Source organism: Excalfactoria chinensis, chromosome 1, assembly GCF_039878825.1.
Source record: "Excalfactoria chinensis isolate bCotChi1 chromosome 1, bCotChi1.hap2, whole genome shotgun sequence".
Classification (NCBI taxonomy): domain Eukaryota; kingdom Metazoa; phylum Chordata; class Aves; order Galliformes; family Phasianidae; genus Excalfactoria; species Excalfactoria chinensis.
The window spans coordinates 174,204,361-174,223,318 of NC_092825.1; the positions used below are offsets into that span (position 1 = coordinate 174,204,361).

The 18,958-nt window shown below is 38.1% G+C and overlaps 1 protein-coding gene across 2 annotated transcripts in view; it reads left to right on the forward strand.

Annotated features, from left to right (window-relative positions):
• The window catches only part of SLC36A4 (solute carrier family 36 member 4), an 88,790-nt gene that overhangs the window by 39,493 nt on the left and 30,339 nt on the right, over nucleotides 1-18,958 (forward strand). For both annotated transcript variants that reach the window (XM_072337727.1, XM_072337735.1), the window contains exon 10: nucleotides 1,602-1,771. In XM_072337727.1, coding sequence (XP_072193828.1) covers nucleotides 1,602-1,771 — 170 coding nt within the window. The remainder of the gene's footprint in view (nucleotides 1-1,601; nucleotides 1,772-18,958) is intronic.

Genomic DNA, 18,958 nt, shown 5'->3' on the forward strand with positions numbered 1-18,958 from the left:
AGTCTCAACTTTCTGAAGGAGTTTGTTGTACCTTCTCTTAGGATTACCTATTCTAGTCTAAAAAATCCTCATCTACAAGCTTTCCCAATAGGTCATGTTTTCTAAACTTATAATTAGTCTCATCGTAGTTTTCTCTCTAATAGTTACATATGTTTTTAAGTGCAATTTTACTAAATCAGTGCCTTCCTAATGCTAAATGCTTGATGTGTGTTTGGACTATATTTCCTTCAAATATTACAGGATATTGTGGAAAAGGCAAATATCACAAATATGTTTTTTAATTTGTCCACCTTTTCTGAAGGCTTTATTTCAGTTTAAGTGTCCTATCTCATATAGCTCATTATGGAATCTTACCCTACTGTTTTTCCAACACTTCCTCCAATCTGTGGAAGTTATTCTGAATTGGAAATGTGACTTCACTCATGCTTACACATAGCTGTGTTTGGTAACATCAAAAGACGTATGATATGTATTCTTTACCTCAAGTTTCATTAATAAAATAAATTAATAACAAATTCAGTACAGATTTGGGTGGAATCACATTGCAGTTTTCCTCTTTTGAAACTGAACCTTGTACTGGCGTTTAGACCATCTCAAGGGAACATGCCATTACCTCGCTAAGTCTGTGACTGCCTGCCAGCCCATGTCATATTCATTTCATTAAACTGAAGAAGGTTCCTGGCTAGTTGTTTGGTTCTGAGGCAGGTTCAAATGCAAGCTTATATTCTAAGGTATTTCTGGAGGTTTTGACTTATGAAAAAGAAACAAGTAAAACATTTTCTTTGATTAGAATATTTTTCATAGTAACATATTGTTACATATTCTGCCAGTCCATAAGACTGGACAGTTTGGAGTTGTAGATCTTGATACTCATTGTTTTTTGTTATAAAATCCCTGAAGGCTCATGTCAGATGATATTTTGCTACAAACCAGCATTTTTTCCTATATTACTGACTTTCCATGCTGTGGCCACTACTTACAGGTTGACAGCCTCAAAAAATCTGACCCAACCCAACAACAAAATTCCTCAGAATTTTTCTCTTTTCTGACATGGCACAGTGATTTAATGGTGTTCTGTATTCTGTGTGTTTGAAGGGGAGGTTATAGACTGTAAGCAGATTGGGTTTATGGATATTTTCCAGCCTAAGAAAGCACTCCTTCCAATTTTGCTATATAAAATTGCATGGGATGTCGTCTCCCCAGTGTGAAAAGATTTTTAAGGAACACAGCGCTTACATCTTCCTTCTGTTTGGAAAAGATTTACTCTTAGGGATGACAATGCCGGTCACTTTACCTGTGTTTTTAGTTAACAGCTGTGGGGATTTGTGGTAGAATTTGCAATGAAAAATGTTGTGCTTCACAGCTTGAGTTTTGGTAGAGCTTACAGCTTGGTAATACATGGAAATTTCATGGATGAATAACGTATGAGATAAAGAGTCTGAATCTAATTAAAAATGCGAGGAGTCTACTTGCTAAGCTATTAATTAGTTCTCAAATGTCAGATGATAGAAAAATTCTTTGAGAGGGGAAAAAAAAAAGGCAAGCTAATTTTTAATGAAGATTTTGTTGCTTACATGAATGTATGTAAATGTTTTGAACAGGTTGTACCAGTCTGTAAAAATTCTGTACTCCTTTGGGATTTTTGTGACCTATTCGATCCAGTTCTACGTCCCTGCGGAGATCCTCATTCCAGCTGCCACCTCCAGAGTGGAGCAGAAGAGGAAGTTACCCTGTGAGCTTGTGGTGAGAGCACTGCTGGTCTGCTCAACCTGTAAGTATGCACAGAGCATCCAAAACAAGCTTGCTATTGCATGTTGCTGAGACCTGCTCACGTGTGTGTGTTGTGTTACGTATTTCTCTGAAGCTCAGCAAATCTGAATTTGTTTCAGTGATTCAGTATGTTTTGATTTTTGTGGACATGTGAATCTAATGTTGCCTTCATATTTTAAGCATGCTTTTCGTAGTAGACAATTTGACAGCCAAGTGTCTTTTGTCAGTAATAGTCTAAAGCAGGTAACCTGAAAGTAATTTTCTTATGTTATTAAGAAATAAATGCACATTGCCATTTCATGTTGGCGTTCCTCTATGCTATCTCAGTACATGCTGCTGACAGAGGAAGCCTTCTCTTTGTTTTGAAAATTAAGGCAGACATAGATTATAGATGTCTGCTCAGAGTGTTTACACTAGGGCCAGTTGTTTGAGATGCAAAACCACTTCAGAGCGCTGCCATCTCTGCCCTCAGTATCTGTCACTCCCTCTTCTGTGGATTGTTATTTTTGCCCCCTGCTCTTCCCATCCCTCCTGTTGCATCTCTGTGTATCTCACAGCTGGATGGAGTGCTGGGGACAGCAGTAGCAGTCAGCAGTGCTCACTGAGAGGTGAGCCATGCTGATGTTCCTGAAGGTGATAAACTGAGGAGGAAGTGAGGTTTCTCTTTACAGCTCTCATCAAAAGTGCTCAGTAACATTCACATCTTTTCCCGGAAGCATTATCAAAAGTTGTGTCCAGTCAACATTCTTGAATCCACCATTTTTACTAAAAACAGCTATTTACTTTAAAAAGAATTAAAAGCTCCAGTTAAGCAAAACTTACTAAACATTGCTTATTAGTGGAGGAAAGTATTGATGGAAAAGACAAATTTAGTCTTTGATTCTGTGGTGAATACCGGTTAATGGGTGGGCAGCAGCATATATAGTTGCCTGTTGTCCAAGGAGCTTGAAGTGAGATTGTCTTAGAAACAGGCCTGTTAAAGGAACTGTGTAATGTTGGTGCAGTTTAATTACAGAAGTAAGCAAAGGGAAATACCATTGATTTCATAACTTGCTGCTCTGAAAACTTATCTACTGTATTAAAAAAGAAAAAGAAAAGTAGAAAGAAAAAGGATGTGAAATGATTTCTTGCATAGGGGAGCGCAGATCTTCCTGAGGCACACTGTAGCCTATGGAATCTCCAAGGAACTGAAGTAGGAAAAGGAAATAAAGTAGCTTGAAATGCTGGAAGAGGAATCTGTGAAAGGTGAAAAGAAATGGAAGCAAATCAGAGTGGGATGGGTAGTTTGTGCTTGTTTTAAAAATGGACCAGTTGCCTGCTAGGTATAATTAATGACAACTGGGTGAACTGGGACAGGAAGAATCCAATAGAACATAGATTGTAGCGTGTCCCTTTCTCTGTTCAGAGCTATGTTGGTATCTTTCCTTCTTCTTTTTATTTTCAGACAGTTGTCCGTTGTGTTTTTTCAGATAGTTGTTTCATTAGCAGACAACGTGTAATAGTCTTTCTTTATTGAAGTCATAATAGATGCTTAAAATGATTTAATATGAAGGGAGTGCTACATCTCTCTCTTTTTTTTTAAATTATGTAAAATTGGACCTAATTTGTGTCAGTGGAACTCAACTGTGGTGCCTGTCTGTAAGCAGATCTGCTGCAGACAGGTATGAAATCATTTACTGCAAGGCACAGGAACGTCTTAAATGTTTAATCTTGGCAAAGCTATTGTATGGTCAGTTGTGTTTATCCTAATTGTAGTTTCATTTTTGGCCAAGAGGTTTATACAGACTCTGTGCGGGCTTGTACCTGTAATACTTTTTCCTCCAGTAATATTGTGTGTAATCTCCCATTTTTACACTCATCTCTTTGCCATTTTTCACTGAATTGCATTTTCATTGAATTTTGGTTATAAACCAGAACTGACTCAAGCAGTGCTTCAGATCACTGAACGCAGAACACGGCTTCTAAAATGCATCAGAAAGTGCTTCTATAGATTAAAAAAAAGAAAAACACAAACCCAAAAACTTTGAAATTGAATTTTAAAAGACAAATATTTCTGTATCGGTGACAAACTATGTTGTAATGTCTGGGCTGTTCAGAGGTCACACACCGAGGAAAAGGACTCCGCCTGCCTAAAAAAGTTGTTCTATTTAGAAAGATATTAGCTGTGTTACTAATAACACATTAAGAGGCTATTTGAAAAATCACTTTCATTATTCCTATTTTTATTTATTTATTTTTTCATTTCTCAAACAACCCATGAGGTCATGGTTTTATTGCTGCAGTGTATCATAAACTTTGCTGGGGAAATGCATACTCTGAAGTTGTTCTCTTTGGTCTGGAAATGTTTGTTAGAAGGAAGGACACCAACTGGCTGGAGAAGCAATGTGCATGTGAAAAACCATGTACCCTGGCTATTGTTTTTCATTGTTTACTTCCTTACTTTTCGACACCTTGTATTACAGGAAGATGGTCACAAACTTGCTTTGTGTTTCTAAATCGTATGTTTTGCTTCCTCTGCTAGTGTTTCACAAAAGACACCTTTATTCAAAGCATGCAATGTGGAAAATACTCTTCACCCCTAATGTCACTCATTTGAGCCAAACCTGATTCCAAACCCCTGGCCCAAGGGGAGGAATGCGACTGACTGCAGGTTGGCTGTAGGTCACTCTGGTGTAGCTCAGTCTTTCATCTGCAAACTGTGTAGTTCCTAAGGAGCAGTGAGATCACCTTGACTCCTTTTCTAGAGAAAATTGGTTATTAAAGCTGTTTAAGAGGTTATTATTTTTACTGTATCGGAAGGGCAGTTAATTACAAATAGATTTATAAACAATGATTCCTGTTCTTATCTGAAATATCAGATCTGTTCCTAGCAGTGTTTTCAATAGTTTGACAGTGTCATTCAAGGTACGAGCAAATATGAAGGGGTCTTTTTTCTGGGATAGTGCTGGGCTGCCAAAAACATGATTTTCCTTAAGTTATAATCCCTTATTTGTGTTTTTTGAATGAATGACAGTGCGGGTAGAAATGCAAGTTATATTGTTTTGAAATTAAAGAAAAAATGAGGGAAGAGGCAGATTTCCACTTCATTTGATACTGAATGCTTCTCTCAGTTTCATTTGCAAGAGATGTGAAGAGATCTCTTCATGCACCATGAAAATTGTCACAAGTTGAAGGATCTTGCTGTACTTCATAAATGGTAACATTAAGTCGTTGTTTTACAAACTTGGATGAGTACCTTGTGCACTGACTGGGACTGGAGGGATGAACTAGACTTGAGGTGAAAGTCCAGAGTGGAGCTGAAAACTTAGTTTGGTCTTTTGTATTAACTGCTGGAGACAGGTGGGAGCTGGTGTTGTGGATAGGAAGGCAGAAGTATGATTGAAAGCTGGGCTGAGCATCGCTGTGGTGGGGTGAAGTGAAAAACTGGAAACAAATGCAGAAGTAGTGGGCTGAGAGCCAGCTCAGGATCTGGAAAGCACAGCGAAGTGTGGAGGCATAGTGATGTGTGGATTGCTCTCAGGCTATGGCTGGAAGGTTATGAGTACAGGAAACCTCCAGGCAGTGCCTGAGGATCTCCAGCAGCTGCCTGAGCGGAGCTTTGCCAGCTGCCATCCTTTGGTGAGTCAGCTCAGCTCATCCCAGATGGTTCAGAAAGACCTCTTGTATGACATAAGAAAGACAAAAAATCTGTCTGATCATACTCAGGTTATATAACTGCATCCTTGTAGTTTCAGTAGATGCTGTTGCTGCTGCATTTGTCATTTTATTTGAAGTGTAAATGCTTTTCATTTATTTTTCTCACAGATTTTAGTTTGTGCTCCTGGTATTTGAAGTTCTCTCTTCAGTACTTTGAAATATTTGTTGGGGTGGAATTTTTATAAGACGAAAGTTCTCCTGGTGATTTCACCTCTTCATAAATGCGTCACAGAAATAGTTTGGATCTGTGCATGCTGTATCTGCTTGGATTATTGTTGGGCTTCCTGGCCAAACCTTGCTGTATTTCAGCTGAGTTTCTTCTGTGATGGGGCTGCTGTTACTGCACATTGGGACTGACTATATGAGTGTGAAGCCTTGTTGTTTATTTTTGAAGAATCTGACTGGATTTTTACTAGCTTTATATTTCCTTTCTCTTTTAAGTCCTTTCTCTTCTGTAACTTCAGAATGTGCTGAGCACTTCTGTGACTGTGAGGTCTGCAGATCATCCTCTTCAACTGCCAAGCATGGCTCAATATTGATACTAAATAGCATCAAGTGTACTCACTTCTATTGATACGTCTCAGTGATAAATAAATTTTAGGATAGAGCAAGAATGTGAGATTTTTAATGAATGTAAATTTATTATCTATTGTCTAGCCAAGTCTTAATCTTTTGCTTCCTGCCAGAAGGATACTAAAGATGAAACTGCTTGCTGGAGGTGTTGGAAGAATTACAGAGAAATGAATTATTGAGAAAGGAATAAAATAGAGAAGAGCAATCTAAGCAGTACTTAGCTTTTAAAGACTAAGTTACTTTTGATTTATTAGTTACAAGATAGTGATGAAATAATTGTTTTGTGAATTGAGAAGAGCTGCTGAAGAGCACTGGCAAATAGAACGGAGAAGCCTGAAGCTGAGAAATAATGGTATCTGTCATCTGCACAAGAAATAAAGCTATATTTTTCAGGGCTGTATTGTCAAAGCCGTGGTGCTCCTGTTAAAATGAAGAAATAACACATTTGAATATGGATGCCGAGTTATTAGTAGAATCGTCAGCTGTTTTGATTGCTAGATTGAAATGAAACAAATTTGAAGGGCTGATCCAGCTGAGTGTGAACTGAGCTATTAGTGAGCTGCTTTCCATTAAAAAAAAAAATAAATTAGCCTGAGCTTGCTGTGTAATTTTATCAAGAGAATAAATTCATTATTCAGTTTATCAGTTGTGCTTGTCTAAATATTTCCCAGTTTAACTCTACTTGCTGCTGAACAATTAGACAGAGGGGAACATGGTTTTTACCAGATCTGTTACACAGTTAAACACATTGTGCCAAAAAAATACTGAAGAGTAGTTGCACCATAGGTAAAATGGAGAGCTCTTCTATCTGTACGTCCTTACTAAGTTCAGATATTTTTAGTTGCCTGTGCTACAGAAGCAGTGTTAAGTGCAGGCTGAAGACCCATAGTGCTGTTAGGTAAAACTAAGTGGCAGCCCGTGCTCTGAAAGTTTTGGGTGACTAATGGCTGAGATGCAAAAAGATCTACTTTAACACAGAACCATAGGGTGGTTTAGGCTGGCAGGGGTGTTGAAGACCATTCAGTTCCAAGCTCCTACCATGGGCTGGTTCCTCCACCAGACCAGGCTGCCCAGGGCCCCATCCAACCTGGCCATGGACACCTCCAGGAATGGAAGGTACCATAGCTTCTATGGGCAGCCTATGCCAGGGCCTCACATGTCTTCTCTGAGCCTTTGCACCTGGAATAGTCATCCTAGTGAGACTCCTCCTGGGCAAGGGAGGGCACAGTTCATCTATTTTACATACTTGCTCCTGGAAGAACTGAATTGGGCCAAAGAAATGCTTCTTTCTTTCTTTGATCTATAGAAGAAATTTGGGTGAGAAATACATCGTAACATTTGTTTTGGTGAATCTTTCTCAGGAAGATTGCTTATTGGCTTTCAAGTAGTCTGTAAATGGTGCACTGCGAATTCGAAGGGCTGTGGACGTTTATTTGCTCACAGGAATGAACTTCTAAATTGGTAGGACAATACATGAGGCTGCTGACTGACAAGTAATCGCCGTAACTGCAGGAGCAGTGTGTGGATTTCTCCCTGCTAATACCTATACTCACTATATCCATCTGCAGTGCTGTTGCCATTCTGGCACAACTACTCATAGGATCGCACTGTGTAATGTTTCAATGAAGTGATTTGGCCTAAAAGTGTCTTCGATGTTTTTTCTTTCTTCTGTATTTTCTCTTTTTCTTTTTTGTTTTGTTTTCTTCCAAACATGGAATGGTTCCTAGACCTGATGTGCACAGTGGCCCCCAGACCTTTTATGCCTTTATGGAACCAGACGAGCTGTATCCTGCAGTTCAGGAGACAGGGAAGAACAGGGTTATCCTAAGAGTGTAATTTTATCATACATATTCAAATTAACAACTTTGTACTTATAAACACAGATATCATGCTTTTCTCTCCATCCTACTCTGGTGTGCAGTTCCATCTCTTCCTCATTCTGGCTCTGGCATTTCTTTAGAAACGAGCAGGTTGAAGTCACTGATCAGCGCAGGACCCCACACTGTATTTAAATATGTTGCATAATGTTTAACTCAGTAAATTTAGGGGTGTCTTGACTAGGTATTTTGACTTGCAGTAATTAGTGACTGATGTTGTTCTGCAACACTGTAAAATATCAGTTATTTTTCTTCAGAATTAAATAAATTTTTCATTTCTCATGGGCTGTTTTGGAAAGGTTATCAAGGATATATTTCTTCAGTAAAAATACACCAAATCACATTACTGCCCTGCAAACTGGTAGCTCATTAGCAATGTGCATCTCTGGTAGAACAAAGTCTACATAACCAAATAACCCTACAGTATCAGGCCATCCCTTCTAAATTATCCATTAAAACTTGCAACAGGCTCCTTTTGAAGTTTTATATATTCCACAGTGTTTCAGCTGAACGTACCTACTGATACCCCTGCTGTCAGAGGGCAGTTTTGACAAAATGGCTGAGCATCGACTACCTGCTCACTGGGTGCCTACAGCGCTGGAGGGTGTTGAATGATATTCTTCCGTATATTTTGGAATGGAGCTGTTAATTAGTATTAATTAGTGAATTAGTTTGCCTTATCTGACCTTTGTGCTGTTTGGTAATACTAAGTTCTTTGATTCTGCATTCAGTTTGAGCTGCCTTGAGCTCTGTAGCATCTTGGCAGGTTTTTGGAGCTGTGTTTCAGAGATACTTCAGAAGAGTACTTAAATGCATGTGAAGAAGTAGTGTGTCAGAAGTATGCTCGTGCTGGAAAGCTCTGTTTAATATTAAAGACAGGTGTAGAGGAATTTTCCCATATTAGAGCAGCAATGAGGACTCAGTGAAGACTAATAATAATCTTTAGTTTTTTCCTGTTTTTAACTTTTATAATCTTTGTCCTCCAAGTGGATCACATGACGTGTTTGGCCTGCTGATGTTGCTACCCGGTATGGTTAGTAAATGGAAATGTTGACATCCCTTACCATAGGGAATAAGTTGTTTTACTTTGTCTCATAGAAGGAAAGGGAAGGGGAAGGGGCAGTTTGTGATACGAAAGTGTGTATGGTTTCATCCCTGGATGTGTTTAAGAGCTGTTTGGATGTGGTCCTCAGAGATATGATTTAGCAGAGGGTTGTTACGGTACTATGGTTAGGCTGCGGTTGGACTTGATCTTTGAGGTCTTTTCCAACCTGAGTAATTCTATGATTCTATGACTCTATGATCGTGTTTCTCTGGAGTAAGTGAATTTTAGAATTCCCTTAGTGAATATTCTCTTATTTTCAGTGCGATGATCTACCACATTTCTGCACACCAGTTTGATAGATATAATGAATCTTCAGTTACAGAAACGAATTTACTTAATAATAGGACAAGTAACTTGGTTGTGTTATTGTTTATACAGAGCATTTCTCACAAAGACTAAAATGCAAGATGGCAAACTGGCATATGTGTAGTTTGACTCAAATTAACTTGGTTAGCTTTTGGGACAGAGACTGATTTTCTTTGCTTTCTTTTCTCTCAAGTACCTTATAATGCATGTTTTGTAAATGTGTGATATGAAGCAAGTAAACAAATTGCACAAATTACCATTTTGGTTATAGTTCTTGGACATTATGAGACTCTTGACGCTCACAATCAATTATCCAGCGCTACCACAACTACCAGTATGATTGTCAAGTAGGGCCTCTCATTATCTGGAGCACCATGTGTGTTGCACAATGATTTAACTTTTAATTGCTTGTTGGTATTTTTGTATTCGTTTTTATTTCATTTGAAGTGTATTACTAATGGAAACAATTATGTAATTAGTCTGAGCAAAGTTAAGGGGAATACACAAATTTATTATGTATTCTTGCATTCTGCCTGTATATTCTAAATCCAGCAGACTCTGGCCTGGCAGGTAATTCATAAGTTAAAAGCTTCCATGGTTAAGGAAAGTGTGCTTATATGAAGGAGCTGACTTTGGAGAACCTCTACTGAATCAGTATGGATAGAATGTTTTTAAAGATCAATAATTCATTACAAGTGAACGAGTGAAAATTCCGTATAAAATAAATATAATTTATTGCATGTTATCCGATACCTGTTTAAAATGAGAGATGGGGAAGACAGCTGTGCCTGTTATTTTTCTTGAATTATTTCAATGATCTGTGGTCACTTTCAGTTGCATGGTGCACATGTACGTTGTTGTACCACTGCAGTGCAGTTAATAGATGAACCAGTACACATTTGTACAAACATGCTCTTTTTGGATAAAAAAGATAAATGTCTGGTTAAAATGCTGTGCTCTGAATATAAGAAATTGTAACACGATTGCCATGATTATGTGAAGTGTTTGTTGGTATTATCCACTAAGAAAGAAAATGCGATACATTTAATTTAAAAACATGTCTTGAGCGTTTTGTTTGCGCTGTTGAGTTCCTTCTGCATGACTGGGTAATGGCTTCCTAGAAACGATTCACTGATACACTGTTGTATCAGCTTGGCAGGCTATAAAGAAAGAAATTCAACTTTTTCAAGGATAGGAGAGGAAACCTTCTTAATGGAATGCTGGATGCTTGGTAGATTTTTTGTTCTGTTTGATCTCATGATCTTGTGGAACTTGAAAACCAGGTAAGACAGTCACAGTAACTTGTGGTAAGATTGCAGACAGCTGCACATTGAGATCTGTGCTTACGTTTTGAGAGGATAACCAGCTTTTTAATGTAAGAATCAATATTTATGTTCTTCTTCATAAAGTATCTGTTTCCATTTAACGTCTTTTTTTTTGTTTTTCCTTGAATTCTGAATGTTGTAATCTTGTGAATGTGGGTGGTTTGCAGAAATGATAAAAAAAGACTTCCTGCCAGTTGCATTTAACTTAGTATCAGATACTGTGTTCCTCTGTATTAGCTTATAAAAATGAGGGAACTAGAAAAGTGCACTAAATGTTCCCGTTGTTTTGTGTTGCAAAGAAGAATCCAGGATGGGTAAACTGCTAATCTCTTAGTTCCTACACAAGCCCTTATCTCAGCTCTAATGAGCTATTTATATTTTATCTTGTGCCTTTACTCTCTAAAACCATTCACTAAAAAAGAATTAGGTGTTCTCAAGGAAAATGTGTCAAATTAGAAGATTTAGCTGCAGACGTGGACTGATTATGTTGAAACGTCATTTCCACTGCTGAAGACTAGTTGGTATGAAGTCAGGTTTCCTAAGGAATTAAGTGTGTTCAATTGTTCCTTCATTGTACCCCACTGATAAGTTGCTTTTGAAATCACAGAATAGTAAATGAAGGCTGAAAGGTGCCCTTGAAAATCACTCTAGTCCAACACTGTGCTCAGAGTTAGGCTGACTTCAGACTTGTCAGGCACTTCTGAAAGAAGGCTGGTGGTTTGAATAATGACTACATTAATACAATTTTTTCTTAAAATGTTTCTTACGGACAGACTGAAGAGCCAAGTGTTTCCACTGCATTAAAAACAGTGGGATAAGATACTGTGCATTATGTTCAGCAGTAAGTATTTCTCCTGAGTGCTTAACTGTGGACTACTATAATGTCTATTGGAAGGGGCAATAGGAAGAGAAATGTAGGAAGGTAATTGGAGGGAAAAGATAGAAATAGATGAGATTCTTCACCAGAGGACAGTGAAGCATGGAACAAGCTTCCCAGTGCAGTGGGCACAGCCCTGAGCTGCTGGAATTCTTTTAGACATTGGATTTGGATTTTGGATGGTTCTCTGTGGAGCCGAGAGTTGGACTCAGTGATTTTAAGGGGTCTTTTTCAACTTGGGATATTCTGTGATTCTATGAATGACAATGCTTTGTTCTTTGGAAGTATACTGAAAGGTTCTGTTAGCATACTAACTCATATTATTAGACTCCCAGCAACCAAAACTTCTAATGATTTCTCCTCTGTAAGTATTTCCCTAAAATGGATAAATTCCAGTATCCAGTAAATCAGTGAGAAACTTCTTTTAGAATAGAAACATCTCAGGAAGAAGTTATATGATGTGGCCTACTTATTGTCATCTGGGCTACTGCTTCATATCTGATATATCTATATCATATCTATATCTTCATCAATATATGAAATGGCTTATGTTCATTAAATAACACATATTTTTAAATTACTTCAGCAGCTCCAATACAGAGTTTTAATTCAAATGGTTAATGAAGGATGTGAAAAATGATTCACTGGTTTCCGAGCATTGTGCGCTTGTGCTCTATAGACCATGTAACATCCCAAAAATTTGGTTGGATCTACTTGTCTGCAATAGATCTGGAGTTTTAACATACATGCAGCAAACATTCAGCAGGTGTATTTCACCATAAATTTACCATGGTAAATTTGCTTCAAAGCATTGCTTATGCTTGCTGGGGGAAGGAGAGAAGGATAAGTTGTATTTATCTGATTGATCACACTGTGTTCTGATTCGTGGTACCTCTAGAGATAGAGTTGGTACCATATTGCTAGAGAAGTATCATGTCACTTAACTGAAGTTGATATTTCATTGCCAAGGAATAGGATCTCCGTGCATCTTTTTGTCATTTTAAAACTTCTGAGCGTGATAGGTCAAGAACATTGGCTATATCTACAGTGCTATTCATCAGCTTTTTGGTTACTCCTCAACTTCTGCAACCTGTGTATGTGTACATATATGAATATGAATATTAAAATATATAATGTAATGAAATGCAGAATGAAAGCCATGCTCTGCAGTAGCATAGCTAGCACGTATAAACTATCTCACGTGCATTGTGGTAAGTCTTGTCCTCCCATTGGAAACTGTCAACCCCTTGTTTTTTGCTATAGATGTATCACAAAACATCTGGTTATTCTCATTGGTAGGAATAAATCTGTCTGTTCGTATGATGATCTCGCACTGACAGCTCTCCTCTCATCCCTAGATCCCAGTGCTGCTTCTCATGCTGCAGGTTAGCAGAAATCCTGTGTTCTTGTCACGTTTCTTTCTTTATAGCCTCCTCCAAATCCCTTTGTCTTTGCAGGACTTAGTCCAGATGCTCTGTTTTTGTTGTTCTGCATAGCTCACTTCTAGCTTCTATAAGCTGGTGCTTTTCTCATTCTTCTGGTGTTAATCCACTCCTTGTCTAGTACTTGGAACCCTGTTGTTTGTAAGTTGTCTGTTTTTTTTTGTGTTTTTTCCCCCCTCTTTATTCATACACCTTTGCCTGTATCTTATGCTTGTCTGTATTTTAATTGTATGTCATCATTCATCTGTATTATCAGACAAGGAGCTAGAGGATTATTAGCTTAAAAGCACAGAATGAGCCATTATTATTATTATGTGTCATGTAATCAACTTGACAGAATATATTACAGATCTGAAGTCTAAGTGGTTTGGCTAAGAGAGCTACAATTACGTGGTTTGTTTCCTTTAATTATCCCTATTTGATAGTTACAGAGCATATTTCTTATTAGAATGTGGAGGCAAAATGCTGCAAATGCGCCACTGAGAATATGGTCACAGTCTAATTTTAACAGTTGGTGCTTAGAAATATAGGCCTGTCAAAGAGGATGCACTGTTCAGTTAAGTGTGAAGTGATACGTGGTACCTCTACTTGAGATTTGGTTTCAAAGTTTGATCTTGCTTCTTAATTGTCACCGTGAAGTTGGATATTGTGCAACAATGTCAAGTAGACTTGATGTGCTGCTCAGAGACCTGAATGAGTTTTGATTGCATGACTATGTTTTCTAATTTGTCACTGTTAGGAAAACTGAGTAATCACTTTGGATATTAACGCTTAAATTAAAATGTTCTCTGCATCGTGTTTGTTTGGTTTTTTAAATAAATCTGAAATAATATTTGCTGGGCTAGATGGAGACTGCAATGGAGCTAACTGAGTTTAAGGAGAGGTTTAAGAGTCAGGAATGAAACCTAAAATAATTCAATTTGGTGCCTCTGTTGAGCTGGGTATCTTTGATCTAATTTGTACTCAGCTTTGTGCCGAGTGAACTGTGGAGCACTGATATACAGCCTGCCTCCTGGGTCAGGGCAGCCTGATGTGGTAGTGTTAGTAACTGGAGATTGTTTGGCAATCAGTAGAGAAAAAGAAGCCATGGCCCTTCATGATTTGGGGCTTGTGCATGTTTCAGTGAGTCAATAAGTCTTTCAGGAAAGGCTCTGTCTCTTTATAGCTCTCTTTGCTATTATTGATAGAAAAAGCTATCATCCTTTACAACTGGCTGTGTCTCTTCTGAAGCTAGGAAGAGTACTTGAATTGTTGGTCATTTCAACCTCCATCAAAATAACTCTAGTGGTTTATTTTACCATTACTGTTTTGTTGTTTTTTTAAAGGTTCTTTTGTGTTACACTCCTCTAGCTTCAACTTCTAGTCACTGTGCCTGTTTACCTTTTGTTTGCTAGGCTTAGAGACACATCCTGTGGTGGTGACTTCACCCTGTGACTCGCTGAGCAGTCTGTTACAGGGCCTGACAACCCATTCTGATAAAAAATTCTTCCTAATACTGCATCTGAACCTCCTTTGGCACAACCTGAGGCCATTTCCTCTCATCCTTTCACTGTTATCGGGGAGAAGAGACTGACCTTCACCTTGCCACAACCTTCTTTCTGTTAGTAGTTATTGTTGGCCTCCTCTTTGTTAATGTAAACAGGCTGAGCGTAGGAGGCAATTTTCTGTCCATGCTTAAGAGAATCTTTCCCAGTACTCATACAGTCTCTTTCACATCTGCAAGCCAGAAATGGTTTTCAATACAGTGCAATAATTTCCCCATTTTAATAATGTTCTTTTATGTTTATGACCACATTATCACTTTTGGTTGTAGTACTAGCCTCATGTTCATCTGATTAGCTGCCATGGCTCCCCAGGACAGTAAAGCAAAATCATTGGTTCCAGACTTAGGTAGTTTATTAGTAGTAAGACCAGCAATGAGATTGTACTGCTAACTCAAAGCATTATGTTTGTCAGGAATACTGAGTTGACACACATCTCCCTTGAATACTGGTAAGAATTGTCCATGTAACTCTTTGTATTCTTTGCTGAGAATAAACCATTTTCTTATAAATGATGTATTTTATGTATCTGGTATGGTTACTTAAAGGATTGAAAAGGTTTACTACTTTCATCCTATCAGTTGGACTTAATGATAACTCTCATTTAGTCTAATTGTCTCTCTGCTGTATTGTTGTGTTTAAGATTCATGTCAGGTCTGTTTTGTCCTGTTCCAGACTGGTTTTATGCTGCCCCCAGGAAAATGTTGTAAATTAGAGATGTCTTCTCAGCCCTGATATCTGCTAATACATTTAGAATGAAATTCTTGCATTAAGGCCTACCTTCACAGCTCAAATGTATGAGATACCAGGAAAGAACAGTACTGTGGGGTTTTAAAAATATTTGTTATTTTGTTCCTTTTGTTTATGACTCATTTAATAATCCATGCCTTAGACTATGGATGAAATATCATAGTGCTTGCTTGCATGACTTGCAGCAGTAGCTGTTCCCTTTAGCTCCCATTAAGTAAGTTAATAAAAAGCCACTGTGCCAGAGTTCCATGGCTTTTCTGATAAGCAGATTTGGATAAACATTTTATTTCTGTTGCCTGTCCAGACAAACTCTATATAGAGTTTGCAGAACTCAGAACTGCAGCGCTCCAGTGGCCTCACCATGGCATAGCGGGGGAAGATGATAACCTCCCCCTACCTGCTGGCCATGCTCTTTTTAATGCAACCCAAGATTCCATTGACCTTTTTGGTCACAAGGGCACACTGCTGGCATAAGCCATTAGGTCAGCCTGTTGTTGCTGAGGACACTCAGGTCATTCTCATGAGGTCATTTCCATCAAGTCAGTCCCTAGCCTGTACTGATACATGCAATTGAATAATTGTAGTTCTGCAGGTGCAGAACTCTATACTTGGTCTTATTGAAGCTCATCAATCTCTTCTCCACCCAAAACATTTGAAGGATGATAGAAGGGCCCCACAGTAAGGGAGAGAAAGGGACTTCACAGAAACTGGGACAGGGGTAGTAAGAAGATTTATGTAGAAGTTGTTACAGGAATGGGGATTGCAGACACTGGGTCTGGAAAAACAAGGGGGATGAAGGCCGTAAAGATAAGAATGAAACAGTCTGAGAATGGTGGGGTAATTAGATGTCAGGGTAAACTGGAACCAGTCTGGGGGGTACTCCTTCCACAGGGTTGAAAGTTTACAGCAAGGAAGACAATGAGTCTTCATCCCATGACCACCCCCACGACTCACTACGCATACACAAGAGGACAGGGACCGCATGCTAATGGGGTCTCAGGAATGTAATGAATATATATCCAAGTTCCTGCGTACTATTGATTATGTATCAGTTCAGCCTATATCTGTAGCACGCTTTCTCATAACAGTGTACAAGTTAGGTGGAGCTATCCCCCTTGCACCAGGGTGTATGCACATCACTCATTAAACATACCTGCTTTATAGCTGCTTTGTGGCTATGGAGTTTTCTTTCTGCACGTCACACTAGTCTGTCCAGGTCTCACTGAATGGCTGCGCAGCCTTCTGATACGTTGACAACGACTCCTCCCAACGACTCCTTGGAATCACAAGGAGTGACGGTCTAAAACTTGAACATAGGAATTTCCATACAGACATGCGGAAGAACTTCTTTACGATATGGGTGATGGAGCCCTGAAACAGGTTGCCCAGAAAGGTTATGGATTTTGCAAATTCTTAACTATTTAAGATTTAAATGCAGTCTGGAAACTGAATAAATTCCAAGGTCTTTAGATTAGTTTTCAAATATATTGTGAGCTCTGATGTATATTCACCATTTTGTATGTAAAATGAGTGCCGAGAGTTAAGGGTGAATATAGTAAGTTCAGGCAGATTCTGTGATTGTAGGTGCTCAATTTAAACATGTAAAATGTGATTTTTCAGTATAGTTAGTTTTATATAGTGTAGTGCAGCTGTTCATGTAGATTCAAAGCAGACTTCTTTGGCATCAGCTGCATCTGAAACTGCTCTGAATTTGTGGGATCTCCCCATGTTCCTGTGAAGTACTTTCTTTGTTGTTGGCACGTACGTTCTCAGGACCAGCGCCTGTATCATCTAAAACATGGATGCAAACACTTAATCTCTAACAAATTAAGACCTAGTTTAAATTCACAAGGGGAGGATCACATAGGATCACAGAATTGCTCAGGTTGGGAAAGACCTTAAAGATCATCAAGTATTCACATTCTTACGAGCCCTAGTAGGATTACGTGTAGCCTAATGGTTTTAGTGACAAAGGCACCCTGTGTTGTGTTAGGTGTAAATATCTTCTCAGTCATAGGGCATAAGTATGTCCTTTTTGAGAGGGACGTAATGGAGTGAGAGGCAGTAGATAGATAAAGAGGAACTGTTTTCTGATTTCAGCCCAGTTTGAGCACTGTGATGTTAAGTTTCTTATTAATGGTAACTTTAAAAGCCATTTATTGGGAATAAATAAATAATTCTGTTACTTCAAAGAGGTATAAGGAATATAGTAGCTTTTTCATGTCCCTATTATAAGTTTTATTGACAAGTATGAGAGGGATAAAATAACATTATTTTCATTTTTGATGGTTGAATCCCAAGGAAAAGTATGGCTGAGCTATTAAATGTTCTGTGCCTGAGTAACTTCGAGTGCTTTACTCTTGCAGTGAGAGAGCTGAAATGACAGTAATCACAATAAGAATAAACACAGAAATCATTGTGAGCAATTGTTTTAGCTCAAATAACTGTCATCCTATATAATATAAAATTACAGGGTCAGGTACAATAGAAATAATTGCTGTGATTAAATATGAACAAAGTACATGATAGCAAAAGAAAGCAAGAACACTTTATTACTGATTTTCTGAGCTTCTCAGGACATTCATATGTATGAGTTAATTTGCTCTGGAAATTTGATTGCACGGTGTGGAGTCTGCTGTTGGCTTAGTGGTTCAAAGCAAGTTTTTGTTAAGAAAATGGACTGGAGAATGACAAAAATACAGTGATGTAATTGTGTGCTATAGGCAGGTAGTTTAAAAAAAAAACATTTATTTTGGAAGGATTTCCTTTTTCTGTCTGAAATTCATTACACTTGAATGTCTCATTGTTACGGGATAAGTCACTCAAGAAAAAAGCCATATATAGTTTGTTAGGTAAGGATATAGAGTATTTGGGGAGAACCCTTCCATATTTGGCTGTTAGATCCCAAATGAATAATGTCATTACCGTTCATTTACATTTGCTATCTTACGTTTTATAGTTGCTTCCTGATGTACCAGAATGGAGGCAACTAGATCGGAAATGCTGAAACTGTTCCAAGATAAATGTCTTGAGGTTTTCTTCGCTTGTTTTATGGTTGTGGTTAAGACAGGAGGGTCATGTATGTAGCTGAAGAACATGTTTGTTTATTTAATTTTAATTAATTTTAATTAAACAAATTATTGAAGATACTTTGAAGATACTTGATGTGATTATGTATTCATTTATTCATTAATTTATTTTTGAGGTGGCTTTTAGTGTCCTTAGAGGTAACAGACAACTGCTACTAGAAGAGTTTTGGGAGGGAAAGCTCTCACAGTTAACTTTGTGTAACTGAGGTCACGTTTTATGCACCCAGGCTCATCTTGTTTGACTTTCTCCCAGTAGTAAAGAATAGGTATTTCTTAATGGTAAGAACAGCAGTGATGTTATTTCTCTCTCCTGCTAAACAATTTAGATGGCGTATTTTGAGAGCGTGTAAAAGAAAACAAAACAAAAACCAAAAAGATAATAAGGAGAAATGGCATCTGAGAAACATTTGGAGTCATGAAAGAAAACATGTAATTTCAGATTCATCTTCATCATCTGGAGGAATACCCAGAGCTTTTCATTCCTTCAGCCAAACACAGGTTATATAATCTGTTTTTTTTTTCCTTTCAAAAAATACATTGTACTTAGAAAAACAACACCACCACAAACCAAAACAATAGTACAAGTTGTTATACATTGGGCAATACG